Below are 16,765 nucleotides of genomic sequence, written 5' to 3'. Positions count from 1 at the left end.
CTTCGAATACATGAAAATGAGTGGAGGTGGTCACATACACAGTCCGGCATAAAGTTCCCAAATATATATCAGGGTAGTCGGCGAATGTGCCATACTTATTTTGAATGCTGATAAAACGATTTATATCCCAATTTCGCAGATGAAAGCAAGATCGTATAATTTAATGACTGCTTAGAACGATTCAGAATGTAATTGTGTATTTACAGCGAGCCCTGCCAGTTGCACATGTATTCTTTGAGGGGCGACGTGTGGCATTGGTAGCATACATATCTCACATTAGAGGCCTGCTACATAAAGTTTAGAAAAAGGCAATATCTCAACAATTGCCTCTATGGTGTAGTTGGTTATCACGCAGGTCTCATATCACATGACTCTTCTGTCAACAGAAGGGATGTTCCTGAAATCCTGAGGTCTCCAGTTCGATCCTGGATGGAGGCAATTCTTTTTTTCTTTTTTGCTCCCATCTCCGCCCACCTTCTCACTGTCTTTCTCAACGTTCCAATGACGATGATTGTATAAAAGAGAAACATGAATTTGGACTGTCTGTACGGAGGTAAAAGTAGATTCCAACTGATACCAGCAATCTACACAAATAAACAGTCACTCAGGACCAGATTCACAAGGGGACAGTTTGTCTTACACCAGCCTCCGCAGAGACTACCTCATTAGTCTACAAGCCATCACGGTATCTCCTTCTTGTATGCCAAGATGTATCTCTGGTTCTGCCATTCGGTCACAGAGTACCACTCCTTCTTCGCCTCATTGTAGCTCAGATCCTCATTTCCTGGAGGGAAGTAGCTAGAGCCGACGGCTGCCTCTCCGGGGGTCCATGTGAATAGATCACCTCCATTGTTCTCACCATTGCTTCGTCCCAGGTAGAAAGTGTCATTGCGGGAGAATCCGCCCTGCATGCGAAGAATATTGACGCAGTATGCCCAGGATGCGGTTGCTACTGTCGAGCCGGTCTTGCGCAGCCGGCGTGTCGTATAGTCCAGGGGATATTTGACCAGACGGATGGGAGTCGAGGTGTCATCGGTCTGGTACTCGCCGATCAGCAGAGTGTCGGGCGAGTCCAGACGATCAAGAGCGACCCAGGAATGCCGGAATTTGGAGTCTGGCTGGAGCTCAGTCCAATTATAGACCCTATCAACGTCATTAGCATCTTCCGCCTGGGATGTACACACAATGGAGAAACTCACCTCGTCTGAGGAAGGACATAGGCATAATTGGCGGCCGAGTAGCCGCCTCCAGCCATCTTACCGATCCCATCGCCGCTCTCGACTTTCCAGATATTGTCCATGTCGAACACCCGCAGGCCATGATCGGTATCGACCACGTACAGGGCATTGCCGTACCAAGCAATGCCACCCGCATGGATCGGCACCGATTTGAAGTTATCCGCAGCGCTTGGCTCCACCAGCATAACGTGGCGGTACTTATGCGTCGCGCGGTCCACGAAGCTTACGCGGACATTGGCATCGCCTTCCTTTTGGTACCAGCTGGCAAGCCAGACGTCCTTGCCCTCGTACGTCCCGACGGCCAGAGCATCGCCAGAGCTGGTCATTCCTTGTGGAATCCACTTGGTGGTGGACTCGTCGCCCGAATTCCAGAGCCACCGCTCTGACATTGGAAAGGCGGCTGTGCCCTTTTGCAGGTCCCGATTCGCGTCCGCGAGAACCTGCGTGACCGTAACCTTCTTGCCGACATCGGTGAAGATCTTGGACAGCGCCGGGAGGAACCTGTTGTCTGTCTCATTGAGGGTAAAGTAAGAAGGGTTCAGTACTTTCGTATCGCCAGTACATGCCCTTGGGTCTGCGTAGACCGAAGTAAGGAGAAGTAGGGGAAGTGAGATGGAGATGGTGCTGAGGAGCCTCATCCTGGCGACTCTGGGGAATGTGAGTGGCAGTCAGGACGCTGATTTTCCTCCAACACTCCGTCCTGTGGTCTTCTAGCCGAGGAGCGATATTTATTCTATGCGTCGTGTGATGATCGGCATGGCCTCTTCTGCAGCTCATCACATTATACGAGGCTTGGCAGGCGCACAGGTCAATGGAAAGGGCAAGATTCATGGTGCGAAGGAATCAGGGGTACTGAAGGACGGCAATGATCAAATGCCGAGCCCTTTTACGAGTTTTCTACGCATCTCAATGGTGGAGGGGTATGATCATTGCGTCTCCCCGCAGCCAAAGGAAATGAATCTCGTATTTCCTGCGAAATAGCACAGCATCAGGTTTAATATGACGGAACGACATGAAGCTCGGGCAGCGCTCTCATTGGTAGCGTGGGACCTCCAAGGAGATTGGAATATTGAACAATTCTTAAAGCACACAACAAACGGCTTCGGTCTGTTGACAACAGACTATAAGGCATCAAGGCACCTGCACGCCGGAATATCAAGAATCAAATCCCAATCATGTGACTTTCGACATGTGATGAATGAGTCATGTGCTTTCCTCCAACCAATCACTTCAGGCAGCCGAGGAGGTGTATCGCAACAGCCTGAGAACGTACAAGAGTCAGACACAAGTATATCACTCCGACTATGACTTAGAGAAGACGTATCCGTCTTGCCATGACGCACCAGGCGCAAGACGCAAATGCGACCGTGTCGAGTCCATTGCCCCCGGGAAACATGAGGCAGCGATCGCGACAAGCATGCGCGCCCTGCCGCCAACGAAAAAGAAAGTGCGATGGGAAATTCCCATGCTCGGCCTGTACAGGCTATGGATATGACTGCCAGTTTCTGGCCGAATCTGTGAAGTCTGTCAAAAGAAGCGCAGACTCGGTTTCGTCGTTGCCACTGCCCTCTACGAAGGCTGCTCGTTTGTCAGAGGCAACAGCAAAAAGCCTGGGAGGCAGCTCGGTAATCTCTTCTTCTTCCCATGGCATCCTTGAGCCTTCAAAACTCAGGTATATGGGCCGACACGCATCAGTTGCGTTTCCCATGACAGTCGGCCTGGAGTTGCAGGCCGCAAATCCCCCGCGCCTGCACTCTTTTGCGTATAACCCCGGAGTTCGTGCAGAGCCCAGCTGTGGTGTCTCCTTTGACTTGACCGCATTTATCTCATTGGATAAAGTCCGAAGTTTGACGGATGTGTACTCGTCGACCGTCCATCCGGTGTTTGGACTGCTGGACATGGAGCGGCTGTACCACCGATGCGAGGAGCACTGGCACGGGAAAGCACAGGGCCTGGGACTGGAGGCCTTGATCAGCGGAGTGATAGCCCTCGGCTCTCTCTTCTCTGGTTTTCTCAGAGAAGAAGAGGAGACGAGGGTCATGCTGCATGCGAAGGAGATTCTGGAAGACGCCTCGGTCAGTCGGACACCCTCCATTGACAAGATCGCCGGGTGGATCTTGCGTACCATCTATGTGCGAGCGACCAGTCGGCCACACTCGGCTTGGATGTGTAGCTGCACCACAATGCATCTTGTTGAAGCTGCTGGTCTACATCAGCCATTAGACGCGGTCATTCTGACGACCGGAGGTAGTGGCAGGAAGGCCTTGGAGGATATCGCTGAGACACGGGAGCGCATTGCCCAGGTAGCTCAATGTTTGAATATCATTATAGCCTACGACTATGGACGGTCCGTGGTAGACCTTGGATTGACATGGAAGAGAGACTCGAAGAGCGATGCGCCATCTAATGACCTGACACCTCAGTTGTTCGGTCTGGTCGGAGCTGTCCCACCCGACAACAATGCTGATCCGGTTGCCAGGCGGGATGAGTTGGCCCTGGGCCTCGAAAACCTGGTCAAGGTATCGGTTGAGCATGACTTTCTAATATTAGTCAAGGCAGACCTGGCATTTTGTATCTACCGCCGACTTCGACTTCTAGAGACTGCAACACCTCAAGCACAGCTCGACCGAGTCATCGAGATCGGTTGTTCCACATTACCTTCTGCCCGACGACTGGTGGCGCAGAATCATCCGTGGTGGAATGTCGTTTGTACTGTCTTTCAGTTCATCTGCGTTCTTGTCGCCATTGATACAGCCGAGAGTCTGGAAAAGATCCCGGAAGCCGTGGAAACCTTGGAGATGATCGCACAACGATTGAACACACATTTGGCAAATGAAGCGCTTCACACAGCACGTCATCTCATCAATGCGTCACTGGAGAAGAAGCGAAAGGGCATCTCGATCCTCGAACGGGTGTCGGGAATTTCTGCGCCGGTTGACTCTGATCGCTTGGGAGGACAGTGGCTCCCTTCAGATTCATTGTTGGATTCCTTTCCACAAACACCTTCGATCGACATGGACTTCCTTCTGGGAATGGACTTGCTGCTTTGATGACAGTTCTTCGAATGCTATCATTCGACTCAGCAGTTGATTCGGCTACGGTAGACACACTGTTTCACGATGAGAATGATGCGGAGAATCCTCTGCTGGTCAGCTGGACGTCGACGGAGCTACGGTTCCTACAGAGCTGCGAAAGCCGCATACGCAGGATTCCGCGCCCAACGTTCTCCCGGCATCATTGGACGCGAGACGGCCGGCGCCTTCACGTTGAGCACCGCTGCGGGCAGCGCCAGAAGTGCTAAATTGTCTAACGTCAACAGTGCGCTTGCCGATACTTGTGTGGTTGATCGGTCTCTATTGGAGGGGACGATATCTGCCAATCCGTGCAGATTGCCCACTATGCGACGATGCGTAGAGTATGCGCGTCAGCTGCATGGCCCATTAAGGAGACAGGCTCACTGCCCCATATGCTGTGTATATTCGTATGATATACTACGCAAAGGCGGATGAGTAGTATCAAGAATACCGAAGATGATGCGAATAGAGGCTCGCTTCGGAGCACATATAACATCGCTAAATAGATGATGCGCCGGGGTTCACAGTATTATGGGAGACATTGCCTTTAGATGTGAAGCTGTGTTGAATATTCAATCCCGGTGTATTATCGAATACATGGCAGACTATTGTACAGCTCATCAAACCCGAGAAACATTCCCTAAAACATTTTCTCAAAAACATTCTGATCACGGTCCAACTCGTCCGCTTCCTTGCGCAGCACGTCTGCTCTGAACTTCCGGAATGCGTTCTCGATGCGTTTTCTTCGTTCAGGGTCCTTGGCAATACTGCGACTTCCACTGGCTGCTCCGGCAAAGAAGCCTGTAGTGTAAAAAGGTTAGCGATCATTGTTTGTGTAGAAGTATTGCACGAGGCATACCCAGCTCCCCGCCCAAGAAGAGTCCACCCGCGGAAGCGAAGAAATATGTCGCAAAGTCTCCCCAAGTTGTCGGCTTCAGTAACGGGGTAATATCAGGAATTGCTTCTGTTCCTCGGTCAGTAAATGCAATCTCTATTTCGTCGAACGAGAACTATCGTACCAGTTCGGCCATCGGCAAACACCACCTGCGTGGGTTTCTCCGCTGCGCGGAATGCCGCGAAGAAAGCCTTCCGCGTGCTTCGTAGTCGGAACGCGACGTAGAGACCAAGGCCAATGCCCACTGCCGAGCCGACGGTGGTCCAGAGAGATACTCTGGAGGCGGCGCTTTTCAGCACGTCGCGATCTTCGGGTTGCAGGTCATGTTGCATGTGCTGGTCCGCCAGTCGCGTGAGCTCGTCGCCGCGACGACTGCGGATGGAGAAGGAGGATTCAGGCATGTTGATGGATTGAATTTAGTAATATGGTGTTAGGAGTGATATGTTTGATAGGAGAGAAGTGTGGAACGAGCAGGTTGATCAAGGATCATGATTTATGGGACTCGACAATTGAAGGTGGTTGCGAGTAATGACGTCAGCGGGGAAGCGTGAATATAGCATCATCAAGAAGTGCCAAAAAACAGATATGGCCCCATGTTGATATTATGGCCCATTCTTCAGTGGGTATTAGATTTGAACAGTGGTTATATAATCTACAGCAGAAAATGAGAACCCCAGCAGTTATTATGAAGCCTCTTGTTCTAGAAATGTAGTAGCACAACAGACATATCTATATACATATACCGTTGCTCTTTAGGTGTATGATAGTAATGACAACTTTAGTCACCACATCCTGCTGAAACATTGACAGTTTTTATGCAGGAGCTGAACTCTTCTCTAGCATTGTACGATATCCCTGGTCTTGTCAATGCAACATGATAGGGTATGCTCCTTGTGATGACCCGCCTTGTAGCCAACTGCTGCCACAAGGACGGAGACATAACTGCAGTATAGCCAGCAAGGGAGCGATTCTGGCTGTAGTGCTCTTTAATACACCGTACTAGAACTCCCAGGCATCGACGACAAGAACCGGCTGAATGCGCAAAGGACTACGGCCCTTATCAATCAACCAGAGGTGGATGAGGGCATGCGGAACCATCTGAGGAGCGTTTTGGCAGTGCTGCTCAATGCTCACCGCATCTCGAAGGCGCCTCTCCTGGTATCAGATAGACGAGGAGCTGGAGATTGGTATTTTGCATAGCATGCCGGACCTGAAATCCGATCTGTAGGAGGTCATCTATTGTACACTGATAATCTCAACAAAACATTCTGCTTTCCTCATTACCAGCATTATGATATGCGCTTTACAACTGATATAGGAATAAATCAGGTATTAGCAAGTCAAACTCAGATTGACGCTGGTTTCAGTTATGTCTACCGCAAAGTCGGCCCAAATGATTTGGATGCAATGATGTTGTATCGATCAGACCGCCTCATCGTAGCATGCAAGGGATGGTGCGCAGATCTCAGTCGTCTCACCTCAGCTCTTCCACTTGAGCGCTCAATTTAAAAAATGAGCTTGTTGGTGGCAATCGTGGTAATCCCTTGCGTCGCGTGGTCGCATTGACAGATTCTCACATGGCGGCTAGGGCGCCTTTTTGGGCACCAGCAGAGACACCAGTAGTTGTGATCTAATCAAGCGTGGTAGATGGGGCAGATAGACCATGAGATTCTTAAGCTCTAACGGCGCACGTGTGACTGTCTACTGCAAGGGTTGAGCTTCGACAAGCTTGTGGCCTGATGAGAGGTTTAGTAGATTCAATCTGTTGGTGTCACGCCATCCCCTCGTCTTCGGGTGTGGATGGGTCGAGATGTAGCAGCAATCTGTGGAGATCAAATTTTACTCAGAGTTCAGGCATCCAGGGTGACTCCTCCCTGAGAAATGCCAAGGGTTCTCGCAGGAGGGAGGACAATCTGCATGTCAGCTGTTTCCTCAGCAGAACCGTCCACAACAGGCTGACGGGTTGACTGCAGCTCAAGGTGAGGGCCGCGTTCGACAGTCTTCTAGAAGGGAAGGGGCATAAGGAAAGTAACTACCACGAGACTGCAAGGGAAGGACACGTGTATGTTTGTAGGATTCCTAGGAAAGGTTACATGGGTCTCTCTGGATAGGATTTCTATGCCTACTCTGGACCAACTGGTACATACATCTTCAAGGCTGGCAGAAGAATCTGTTGTGCTTTGGCCTCAACTGGCAAGTGTTCTTGTTTCATCGACGAAGGTTATGCGCCTTGACTGGTCCTGTAGTAATTGGTTCTCATACATACAGGAGTGTCCGATGTCTGTCGGACATGGTCAAAGGGTTATTATCGGAGCCTGGCCAGTTCATCATTGCTGAATCAGTGGCAGCGCATTCGGAGTAGCAGAGATGAACCCGCCTCTTTCCGAGAATCGGTCTTTGCTGGTTTCGAGAGTGGTCTGTGGACTATACGCACCTCTGCTAAGCACGATGCGGGATTTTTCTCTGTGGTTGAATAGCATCCGTTAACCATTTGCTTAGCAATTCTGCGATCTGACAATATCAGAGCAATAGCCAAGGTTACTCTAGGGCCCAGACGGCAGTGAGAACAGCAGTTGACTCCAAGATGTCTACTTCAGCACAATCTCCAACTAAGCTTGTTCTGGAATCCGAGCAGCCACCTTGGGTAGCTTCGGATAACTTCCGTTCTGAGTAATCAGCACAACTGCCCCTGAATAACTTGCGCAATGAATATGCTTTGCGCTCATGCCTCCAATGATCGTCTTTGGAGCATCGCAACTTCAGCTGTCGACCCGATATTGTTTATAAAAAATGGCTCATAACAGAGTGGTGAACGCGGGGTCTAATGTCCACCTCTCCGCATGGAGATCCTGGGGCTTCCCCAACAATATGGAGCAAAGCAGAGAGGCATATCCACAGTGTGAACTGTATTAATAATGAAATCCCGAATAAACAGACAACTCGTGTAGGATACCCTCGCCGAGATGAGGTGCAGCCGCGACATCCTCAACATATTGCTGGGAAACCGATCCTGGGCCTGCCGTTGCCGGATCGGGACTAGTCTGAGACATTTTCATGACGCAAGCATTTTATGCAGTTAGTCAGAGCCTCAGCCGGCGACTCCCATACGCATCGAGGATAGGATACAGAGGATGTCTCAGAGAAGAATGTGTCTATGTCTGACTCGGGGATGTTCAGATGGTATTTTCCGTAGTGAACTGATATTTGATCCTGGACCAGGGGTACACCGTATGGAGGACACAGGAGCACACCCGAGACTGAGAGGGAGGAAAATAATAATTTCGGCAGCCAAGGACAAGGCAGCCCGAGACTAACCTGAGATAGCCTAGGTTTCTTGGCGGAATTGAGTTTTTTCCGGTTCCTGAAGTCGAACATTGAGCGAACATCATGAGTTGACTAAATCCGACGCAGCCGGTCGCACCGCTCAGGCTTATCTTATCTCACCTGACCGCACTACACCCAATTCGGCTCCGACTGCGCTGTGGGTGGCGGGAATTCCTGCCAATTGCTGCCAAAACCCTGACTCCTGGTCGTGTCTTGTCCGGCTTGTCCTGTTGCTTGCCGTGATGCCTGTTGGCCTTAAGATCGGATTTGGGCGGCGCCACCGTCGATCGTCCGCAGAGTTTTATTCATGTCAGTTAAAGTATCACAGGCTTCTTCTATCATATCCCTTGCTTTCTTTCTACACGTGTCGCTTCTCCAGAACTGTTCCAAGGCCCCCGCAATGGACACTCGACGATTTCCGGGGACTTTTCGCGGGGGATTGGGCTCATCGACATGACTATTTCCCTTTGGTGATATCTATTACCAAATGCAATCACTTTGGTGCTATCTCGACTCCACGTCACGATGGGTCCACACAGCCGAGTCGTTTCACAGAGTGTCATTGACTGCCAGCAGTCTAACCTGTTTGTGGCAAAGTGCCCACCCTTCGTCTGCCGGTCATTTGCTGGATGATGCCAAATGCAGCAACCTGGTACGCATAGTGGATCGTCGCACACCAGCGCCACAGAATCTAATTAATAAAAGAAATTCCCTGCTATCACTCGCGCCTTGGAGAAGGTCTGCAAGCCTGGCCTATGCAGCCCATACGCAGTGCTCTGTAATCCCATAGTAGTCCAATCATGCCACTGTATTTATTCTAATCGGCCTCGTTTCCCTCCATTCTCCCACCCCCTTCTCTGCCTCACTTTTCCACTCTACACCCATTCCCGCCCCCCTTCGGCCATTCTATAAAGCACACCCACTGCTTGCTCACTTTTCTCTCCCTCTGCTTTTCGCTCACACGCTCGAGGAAGACGGTTCGATCTCGGGGCTCAGTCCACCTTTATTCTCCCTTTCTCTCCCACCGTCTGCAACCTCGCTCTCCCCTTCAACATGGGGTCCTCAGTCGACATTTCCGACTACTCTGATACCGGCAAGGCCGTGGGATCTGACAATGAGAAGGGCGAGAAGTTCCTCGCTCCTCCCCAGTACGATGGAGACATGATTGGGGAGATGAGCGAGGCAGAAAGACACATCTACGAACACGGTGTGAAGAAATTCAGCCGTCTCGGATGGAAGCGTCTCACCGTCGTGCTCATCGTGGAGGCCATTGCGCTTGGTAGTCTGTCGATCCCCTCCTCCTTCGCGACACTGGGTATGGTGGCTGGTGTCATCTGCTGTGTTGGTCTTGGGTTCATCGCCATCTACACCAGTTATGTTGTCGGTCAGGTCAAGCTCAAGTTCCCTCAAGTCGCCCACTATCCCGATGCGGGACGGCTCATGTTCGGCCGCTTTGGCTACGAACTGATCAATATCATGCTCATCCTCCAACTCACCTTCCTGACCGGCTCACACTGTCTGACCGGCACTATTGCTTTTACCAACATCACCGAGAGTTCCATCTGCTCCGTCGTGTTCGGCGTTGTGTCTGCCATCATCCTGCTGCTGGTCGCCATCCCTCCTAGTTTTGCCGAAATGGCTATTCTGGGCTACGTCGACTTCGTGTCGATTATTGTCGCCATTGGTATCACCATCATCGGCACTGGCGTCAAGAGCGGCAATGCACCGGGTGGTCTGTCCGGTGTGGAGTGGTCAGCCTGGCCCAAGGAAGGGACCACCTTCACTGATGCCTTCATCGCCATCACCAACATCGTTTTCGCGTACAGTTTCGCCATGTGCCAGTTTTCCTTTATGGACGAGATGCACACCCCCAAGGACTTTGTCAAGTCGATCTGGGCGCTGGGTCTGGTGGAAATCTTCATCTACACTCTCACTGGTGCGCTGATCTACGCCTTTGTTGGCATGGATGTACAGAGCCCTGCGCTGCTGTCTGCCGGACACACTCTCAGCCGGGTGGCTTTCGGTGTCGCCCTGCCTGTCATCTTCATCAGTGGCTCCATCAACACCGTCGTCTGTGGCCGTCTGATCCACGGACGCATCTTCAAGAACTCGCACATCCGCTTCATCAACACCCCCACTGGCTGGGCCACCTGGCTCGGTCTGATCACCGCCATCACCGTCGTCGCATTCATCATCGCTGAGGTGATTCCTTTCTTCTCCGACCTGCTGTCCATCTCCTCTGCCCTCTTCATCTCGGGCTTCACCTTCTACTTCCCTGCGCTGATGTGGTTCCTCCTCATCCGCGAGGGCAAGTGGAATGAGCCTAAGAACTTGGCCCTGGGTGCCTTGAACGTCCTCGTCTTGATTATTGGTCTCGTCACCCTGGTCGGTGGTACCTACTCCAGTATCGATGACATTGTAAGCACCCTCCCTAGCTGTCATTTTTCATCAATTACTAACGGCGACGCTAGATCATCAACTACAGAGAGGGCAAGGTTAGAGGTGTTTTCACCTGCCACATGGTCTAAACTTCGAAATCACCAACAGCTACGGCTGATTTGCGCTGGTTGTATCATATATGAACGGCTCAAAGACTTGTCGCCGATATACCACATTTCTTTTCCCAGTTTATGATTAGACGAGCCACCGGCTGGCTCAACATAGATGATTGTGCATGTACATACTGCGTTTATTTCGATATCTGAGCAAGCGAATCATGAATTTATTTCTCTACGTCTGACCATTTACTCTGACACATTAGACAACTAAAACCGATTGGTGATTCGATATCTGGTATAAGTGGTATGAAAATTTTGAGAGCGCCTAGACTAATCTTCCTCCTGATTTCTGTCACCAACTTTTAAGTCAGTTGCAAGGAACCACGGTTAAGCTTCGGTCCTGAATATTCTAGAAAAACTTTACAAACCATGTCTGAATGGTGCCAAGGAGTTAGCTGGTGGATCAAACCCGACAGAACCCAAATGCACCGAAGTCCGAACCGCTGAGATGCCTTCAAATTTGCCATCGGGCATCGGCCGGAGACACTCGGGAAATCCCGGGTGATTGTCTTGTTCGATAGGATCTGCTCACTATTGCTTCACCGGAGTCCAATTCGGACTGGATCTCGTATTGTTGGTCTACTACTCCCATCGCTTCGGATCGTTAGCTGAAACGCTGTTATTCTAGATTGCAGCAGCATTGTTGATCAACACTGCTCCGGGTTATGTTATTATGTGCACTGTGACTAGCAATAATTAAGTAACTATCTATCATCTTTGGTGATGATTTAAGTCAGTTGTACTCCGTAAGGATCCACTGTTCCACTTGCACTACACTGTGGTCCTCTACCTTAATGTTTCCACTCTTATCTTTTGTCATTTGCTTATTGAAAGAGTGCCCTATTGGCCAGTCATGTTGGATGACAGAATCCTCGAAGTAAAGTGATCTCATTGTCCTACCCCCGCTCTTGATTAAACAGCCTGTCCATGCTGATCCTCACACATGGAGAGGTATGGCTTCATGTCATACTTGCGTCGATATGCATCATCCACATGCACCAGGAAGAAGGTTCCTGGGGCAAGGCTCTCGACACTTCCCTCGGGAGTGTAGTTCCTCTGCTGATATGCCTTTTCGCGGAGTTTACACATCTACCATATCTTAGTCAGCCGATGATCAGAACATGCATATAAAACAACTCACCTGATCATAGAATTCAGGCGACACTGCAGTCCGAGCACTCAAGCGATCATGCAAGCCAATCTTCTGAGCTATGTCGGTCGTGTCGCCCTTGACACGGAAGCTGAACAATGTGCTAGTGAGACCGCTCCCGTAACTGAACATGCCGATGCGCTTGTCCCGCAGTCGGTCGCTGGGGACATTGCTGATCAGGCTGATGAGACCCGCATACACACTGGCGGTGTACATGTTGCCGCAGTTGGTCGGGACGGTCAATGACGGCTCGACGCGCTCGATGAATCGGTCCTTGGTGAGACTCACGCACAACTTCTCCAGGCCCTTGTCCGTCAGCGAAGCCGTAAAGTCGGCTTCTTGGACTTGTGCTGGCACCTCGTCAAACGATCCCGGTTCTAATTTGAAATCGTTGAACAGTAGCCGGCCATACCCCTTGGCCACCAGCTTGCAGTTTGGCGCATGGAAAGCGAAATAGTCGAACGTGTCCAGAAAACTGCCCTTGTGACCATTGCTGGTCGTCGTCCCATTTGTCTTTGCCTCTTTCCGTGCGCGCTGCTTGGCCTGATACCGCTGGTAGCATGCGTCCAGGGCACCCAGGTAGCAGGTGTTGGAAAACTGCCCGTCCACCAGCGGGTACTCGGATTTGAAATCCGCCTTGTAAAAGTCATAGACGTGCTTCATGCAGGAACCCCGGACCGGCTCCAGCACCAGAGGGGCGTCTGGACCGATGAGCATAGCCACACAGCCTGCACCACCTGTGGGACGCGCCGCTGGCGTTTCATACAGGGCAATATCCCCCGCTACAACGATGGCGTCACGGCCATCCCAGGCGGACGACTCGACCCAATTTACTGCATTGAGCAAGGCGTTGGTCCCGCCGTAGCAGGCGTTGTATGTATCGATGCCCTCGATGTCAGTGTTGTCGCCGAACAGCTGCATCAGCACCGTCTTGCAGGACTTGGCTTTATCGAGCAGAGTCTCGGTTCCGACTTCGAGACGGCCGATGGTGTTGGGGTCGATCGAGTACTTGCGCAGAAGGGAGGATACGGCGGTCAGGGCAAGAGAGTAGAGGTCTAACTTGTGAGTTGTGGACGCTTCTTCCTCGGATGGGTTGCTCACCTTCACGATCGTCACAGAAGCTCATGTTCTGCTGGCCAAGTCCGATGGTGTATTTTCCTGCACTGGCTCCAAGGAATGTCTCTAGCTCGGTCTGGGGGACATACTGCGCTTCGTTAACCGAGCTCCACAGGCAACTGCAACAGGAGACATAATGCTACCTGCGCTAACTTACTCGACTAGGGAAATAGATCTCAAGGGCTTTGATGCCCACGTTCTGAGCAGAGGAGGGCATGCTTGGTTGAAGACCGATAGTCTTGACTCAATATTCGACTGATGAAATTGGGTGCAGGAACTCGATTATCAGGTAATAGAGAGCAGCTTGAGGAGGCAGACACGTATTTATAACATTCATGACATCTATAACGAGGGAGCTGAGGGGTCAGCTGCAGGCAGCTGTGATGGGTCCTACAGTGTATATTGGAGCATCATCTGCACCTGTCGCTATTCCTTTCAACCGAGACTCGGCCTCCCCTTGCCTCTTGGGCTGAAATGTCGCCTTACAAGTAAAGGGATAATAATATTATTGGACATTAGATGACATTTCGATCTGGGGTCTGTTGTGGTGATGGCATCTCACGTCTGTTGTATACACAATGCTGTCGTTGTATCTATCAACTGCCCGAACACATAAAATTATATTTCCCCACAGCAAAAGAGAAGGTCTCATAGTGATAAGATAATTGACAAAGATCTAACTGGATCCAATGATGCCTCTACGTCCGTCATATCGGAGATTCGAATCGCAGAGCACACCATGACCCCCAAGCGTCGTCCTTGGCCGGTGAAACGGCCGGCTCAAGCAAATCGTGCTTTCGCCATTAACTACCCTTCGGGGAATGGATGTTTATTACTTCCGTTGCAAGTCTGGCAGCATACTTGCGTCGTTGATAATCTAGTTCTGTCCGTCGTATCTGATGTGTAGAGGCAGGGTATCATTGGTATTTGGAGGCATCGCTTTCCCATAGGAGTCTCTAATCTTTAGCTCCAGGTTGGCCATAAGATTGACCTGACTGGAGCTCAATAGTCAATACTTGCGTTGTTCCTATTAACGCTGAATATGTCTTGAACACATTGACGATCTTTGTTATCAATGGTCTTATTTATATCGGAGAATGCCATATAACTCCACTGCTCACAGCTGGGAATCGGAGATCTCCTTATAATTCATGTCCATTACCTCTTATATCGGTAACTGCCTATAATCTTCACGAAAAAGATTGGATTCACTTGCTGCAATATCATCCACGTGACATGAGTATAGAACTATATAAACCATCTTCATCGACCTGCTTCCATCTCTTCTCTTCCCTCTACCTCTTCCCTCTACCTTACAGAGACATAACAGCAGCAAATGTCTTCCTCCACAGACCCGACTGCCATGATCTCATCTCCTCCCGTTGGTCAGAATGCGGACATACGCGAAGCATCCCCTCCATGCTTATTCAATGCGCTTCCATTGGAGTGCCGACAACATATTCTATGCGACCTTCCAGACATCGAATCACTCAAATCCGTCTTACTAAGCCATTCTTCCTTGTACTCAGCTTTCTACAATTACAAGACTCCGATCATATTGCAAATCGTTCAACGTCACATACCCAGAGAGCTGCTGGCATACGCTGTCCTGTGCTACCATGCACGGAAAATCGAGCCGTGGACGAGAGCAAAGGTCCTCGACATCCTGGACCTGTATTTTAACTGCCGCCTGGTGGAGTCATTCGAATGGACTATTGGAGCAGCTCTGAATCTGGTGAAGTTCCACGAGAGCGTAACATTCTTCGCAAATGACTACATCGACAATGCTCTGGGTCTCGTAGCACCCTTAAACTTTCCAGTCCACGCACCCTCCGAGACTGAGTGGTGCCGTGTCGCTCGGGCATTCTACCTACAGGAGACGATCAACCATCTCTTCTGCTTTCGAAACCGAGAAGAACGCTGGATTACTGGCGGCATCAAATATGCACGTCCATCCACCTCTGAATTCCAGCATCGGGAGAAGTATGAAATATTCTTCGGCAAGCACGCGCCCTGGGAGATGGAGCAAATTGGCGCTGTGAATGAGTACTTGTACTGGAAGATCTCACCAGGTATATCCTTCTCTCCTACCTCTCTACACTTTGTCCATCTCGATTCTGTCCCGCTGACTCTCTACGTCACATCTAGCCTTTAACAACATCGCAGCACACGACGTCGAGCTGGGTTATTATACGGTCTACTTTTCAGACAACGAGACATGGGAGGCTGTCATGGGAAGCCAACACAAGAGAGGATTTGTAAGTAAGCTGTCAGCTCCACATTCTGACATATTGTTAACTGTTTGACCAGCTGCTGAAAGGATTGACGGCCCTTCATCGGTTTGTCATAAGAGCCAACCACCACAGCCGCATCGGGCTAATTTCAGTTCGGGACTCCCGCTGCTCGAACTGGCTCCTAGTCAATGAGCTTGAATTCTTGCAGAGGTTCGCTGTCGGGCCCCTTGGAGCTATGTTCTACAGAGATCTCACACCTGAGCAAATTGACGAGGTTGTGAGAAAGCCGTTTGCACACGACAGCGACTCTGGCCCTCAGCAGGCATGGCAATGGGCCCACAACGATGCTCGGTGCTATCAATTCATTTGCGACAAGGAGCATCGTGAGCTCCGGCGGTTTGGCTACGTCATGTGGGACAGCCAGCGTCTCGAACAGTGGAGAGACCTGGGGACTCCTTTCCAGGTACAGCAGCAAGACAACGATACTCAGGCGGGCAGACGCTGGATGGCTATGTGGCCGTTGATCGAAAAAAGGCGAAAGATGTACGTACATGGGGCTCGTGGATGGTGGGACGGGGAAAATCGGGAGGAAATAACATGGATTCACGGCGAGAAATTACCAGACACGCAGCGGAGATTGTTGCAGTAGCTGAAGATTGGTCACTACGGCGTTGACAGAGGAATCTCAATTTTTATCTTAAGTCACATAGTGCTGTGTTAAGCATAATGTTGGTACACAATGGAGTCTTATTACCTAGTGGACAATCAGCATATCTCCTGTATTTGAGTCTCCAAGTCACCCACAATCATTACTCTAATCAATGACAGCTATGATGTCCCTTTGTAGACTGTGCCTGTTCGCTATACTGCGACCAAGCTAGTAGACATGCACAAATGATTGCTCGTCGCAGGTTGCTCTTGTTGAGGCCTTGTTGACTGATGCTCCACGCCAGGGTCAAGACGGAGACAGCCAAGAAGAGAGGACGAAGTTTTTGAATGCCTGCTGCGGTTACTGAACCCGCAAAGACAAAGTCTAGAACTGTCTGTATAGCAGTTAGTTGAGTGCACATCAAACAATTATACCTATGTGTCGGACGGACTGGTAACCAGCAGCACGAACAGGACAGCAGCGCTGATCCTTCAGGGACAACCGCCGACATCCATTGAAGGGCACGG

At 50.5% G+C, this 16,765-nt stretch overlaps 6 protein-coding genes and 1 non-coding gene across 7 annotated transcripts; 4 read left to right on the top strand and 3 right to left on the bottom strand.

Moving 5' to 3' along the window:
• Positions 1 to 325: 325 nt before the first annotated feature.
• Positions 326 to 438, top strand: ALT_t184. Its single transcript has 2 exons — positions 326 to 363; positions 403 to 438. It is a non-coding gene; the product is annotated as a tRNA-Met (tRNA).
• Positions 439 to 680: 242 nt separating this feature from the next.
• Positions 681 to 1,876, bottom strand: ALT_9082 (uncharacterized protein; the record flags this gene model as incomplete). The annotated part of the gene is made up of 2 exons (XM_033562718.2): positions 681 to 1,143; positions 1,200 to 1,876. The coding sequence occupies 2 exons, from the start codon at positions 1,874 to 1,876 to the stop codon at positions 681 to 683; spliced, it is 1,140 nt and encodes a 379-aa protein (XP_033418609.2).
• A 1,038-nt stretch (positions 1,877 to 2,914) lies between these two features.
• On the top strand, positions 2,915 to 4,288 carry ALT_9081 (putative C6 transcription factor; the record flags this gene model as incomplete). The annotated part of the gene is made up of 1 exon (XM_033562719.2): positions 2,915 to 4,288. The coding sequence occupies one exon, from the start codon at positions 2,915 to 2,917 to the stop codon at positions 4,286 to 4,288; it is 1,374 nt and encodes a 457-aa protein (XP_033418610.2).
• A 664-nt stretch (positions 4,289 to 4,952) lies between these two features.
• Positions 4,953 to 5,608, bottom strand: ALT_9080 (uncharacterized protein; the record flags this gene model as incomplete). The annotated part of the gene is made up of 3 exons (XM_089600536.1): positions 4,953 to 5,113; positions 5,172 to 5,276; positions 5,332 to 5,608. The coding sequence occupies 3 exons, from the start codon at positions 5,606 to 5,608 to the stop codon at positions 4,953 to 4,955; spliced, it is 543 nt and encodes a 180-aa protein (XP_089455033.1).
• A 3,976-nt stretch (positions 5,609 to 9,584) lies between these two features.
• On the top strand, positions 9,585 to 11,059 carry ALT_9079 (putative amino acid transporter; the record flags this gene model as incomplete). The annotated part of the gene is made up of 2 exons (XM_033563405.2): positions 9,585 to 10,949; positions 11,003 to 11,059. The coding sequence occupies 2 exons, from the start codon at positions 9,585 to 9,587 to the stop codon at positions 11,057 to 11,059; spliced, it is 1,422 nt and encodes a 473-aa protein (XP_033419296.2).
• Positions 11,060 to 12,001: 942 nt separating this feature from the next.
• Positions 12,002 to 13,572, bottom strand: erg13A (putative hydroxymethylglutaryl-CoA synthase; the record flags this gene model as incomplete). The annotated part of the gene is made up of 4 exons (XM_033563406.2): positions 12,002 to 12,178; positions 12,231 to 13,294; positions 13,341 to 13,443; positions 13,513 to 13,572. 4 exons carry the CDS (start codon positions 13,570 to 13,572, stop codon positions 12,002 to 12,004), a joined length of 1,404 nt encoding a protein of 467 aa, XP_033419297.2.
• Positions 13,573 to 14,718: 1,146 nt separating this feature from the next.
• Positions 14,719 to 16,238, top strand: ALT_9077 (uncharacterized protein; the record flags this gene model as incomplete). The annotated part of the gene is made up of 3 exons (XM_033563407.2): positions 14,719 to 15,427; positions 15,504 to 15,613; positions 15,666 to 16,238. 3 exons carry the CDS (start codon positions 14,719 to 14,721, stop codon positions 16,236 to 16,238), a joined length of 1,392 nt encoding a protein of 463 aa, XP_033419298.2.
• Between the last annotated feature and the right edge of the window lie 527 nt (positions 16,239 to 16,765).

The sequence above is a fragment of the Aspergillus lentulus genome (genome assembly GCF_001445615.1).
Source record: "Aspergillus lentulus DNA, contig: Alt17, strain: IFM 54703, whole genome shotgun sequence".
Classification (NCBI taxonomy): domain Eukaryota; kingdom Fungi; phylum Ascomycota; class Eurotiomycetes; order Eurotiales; family Aspergillaceae; genus Aspergillus; species Aspergillus lentulus.
Note: the sequence above shows the minus strand (reverse complement) of the source record. Positions and strands in the feature narration are given on the sequence as shown.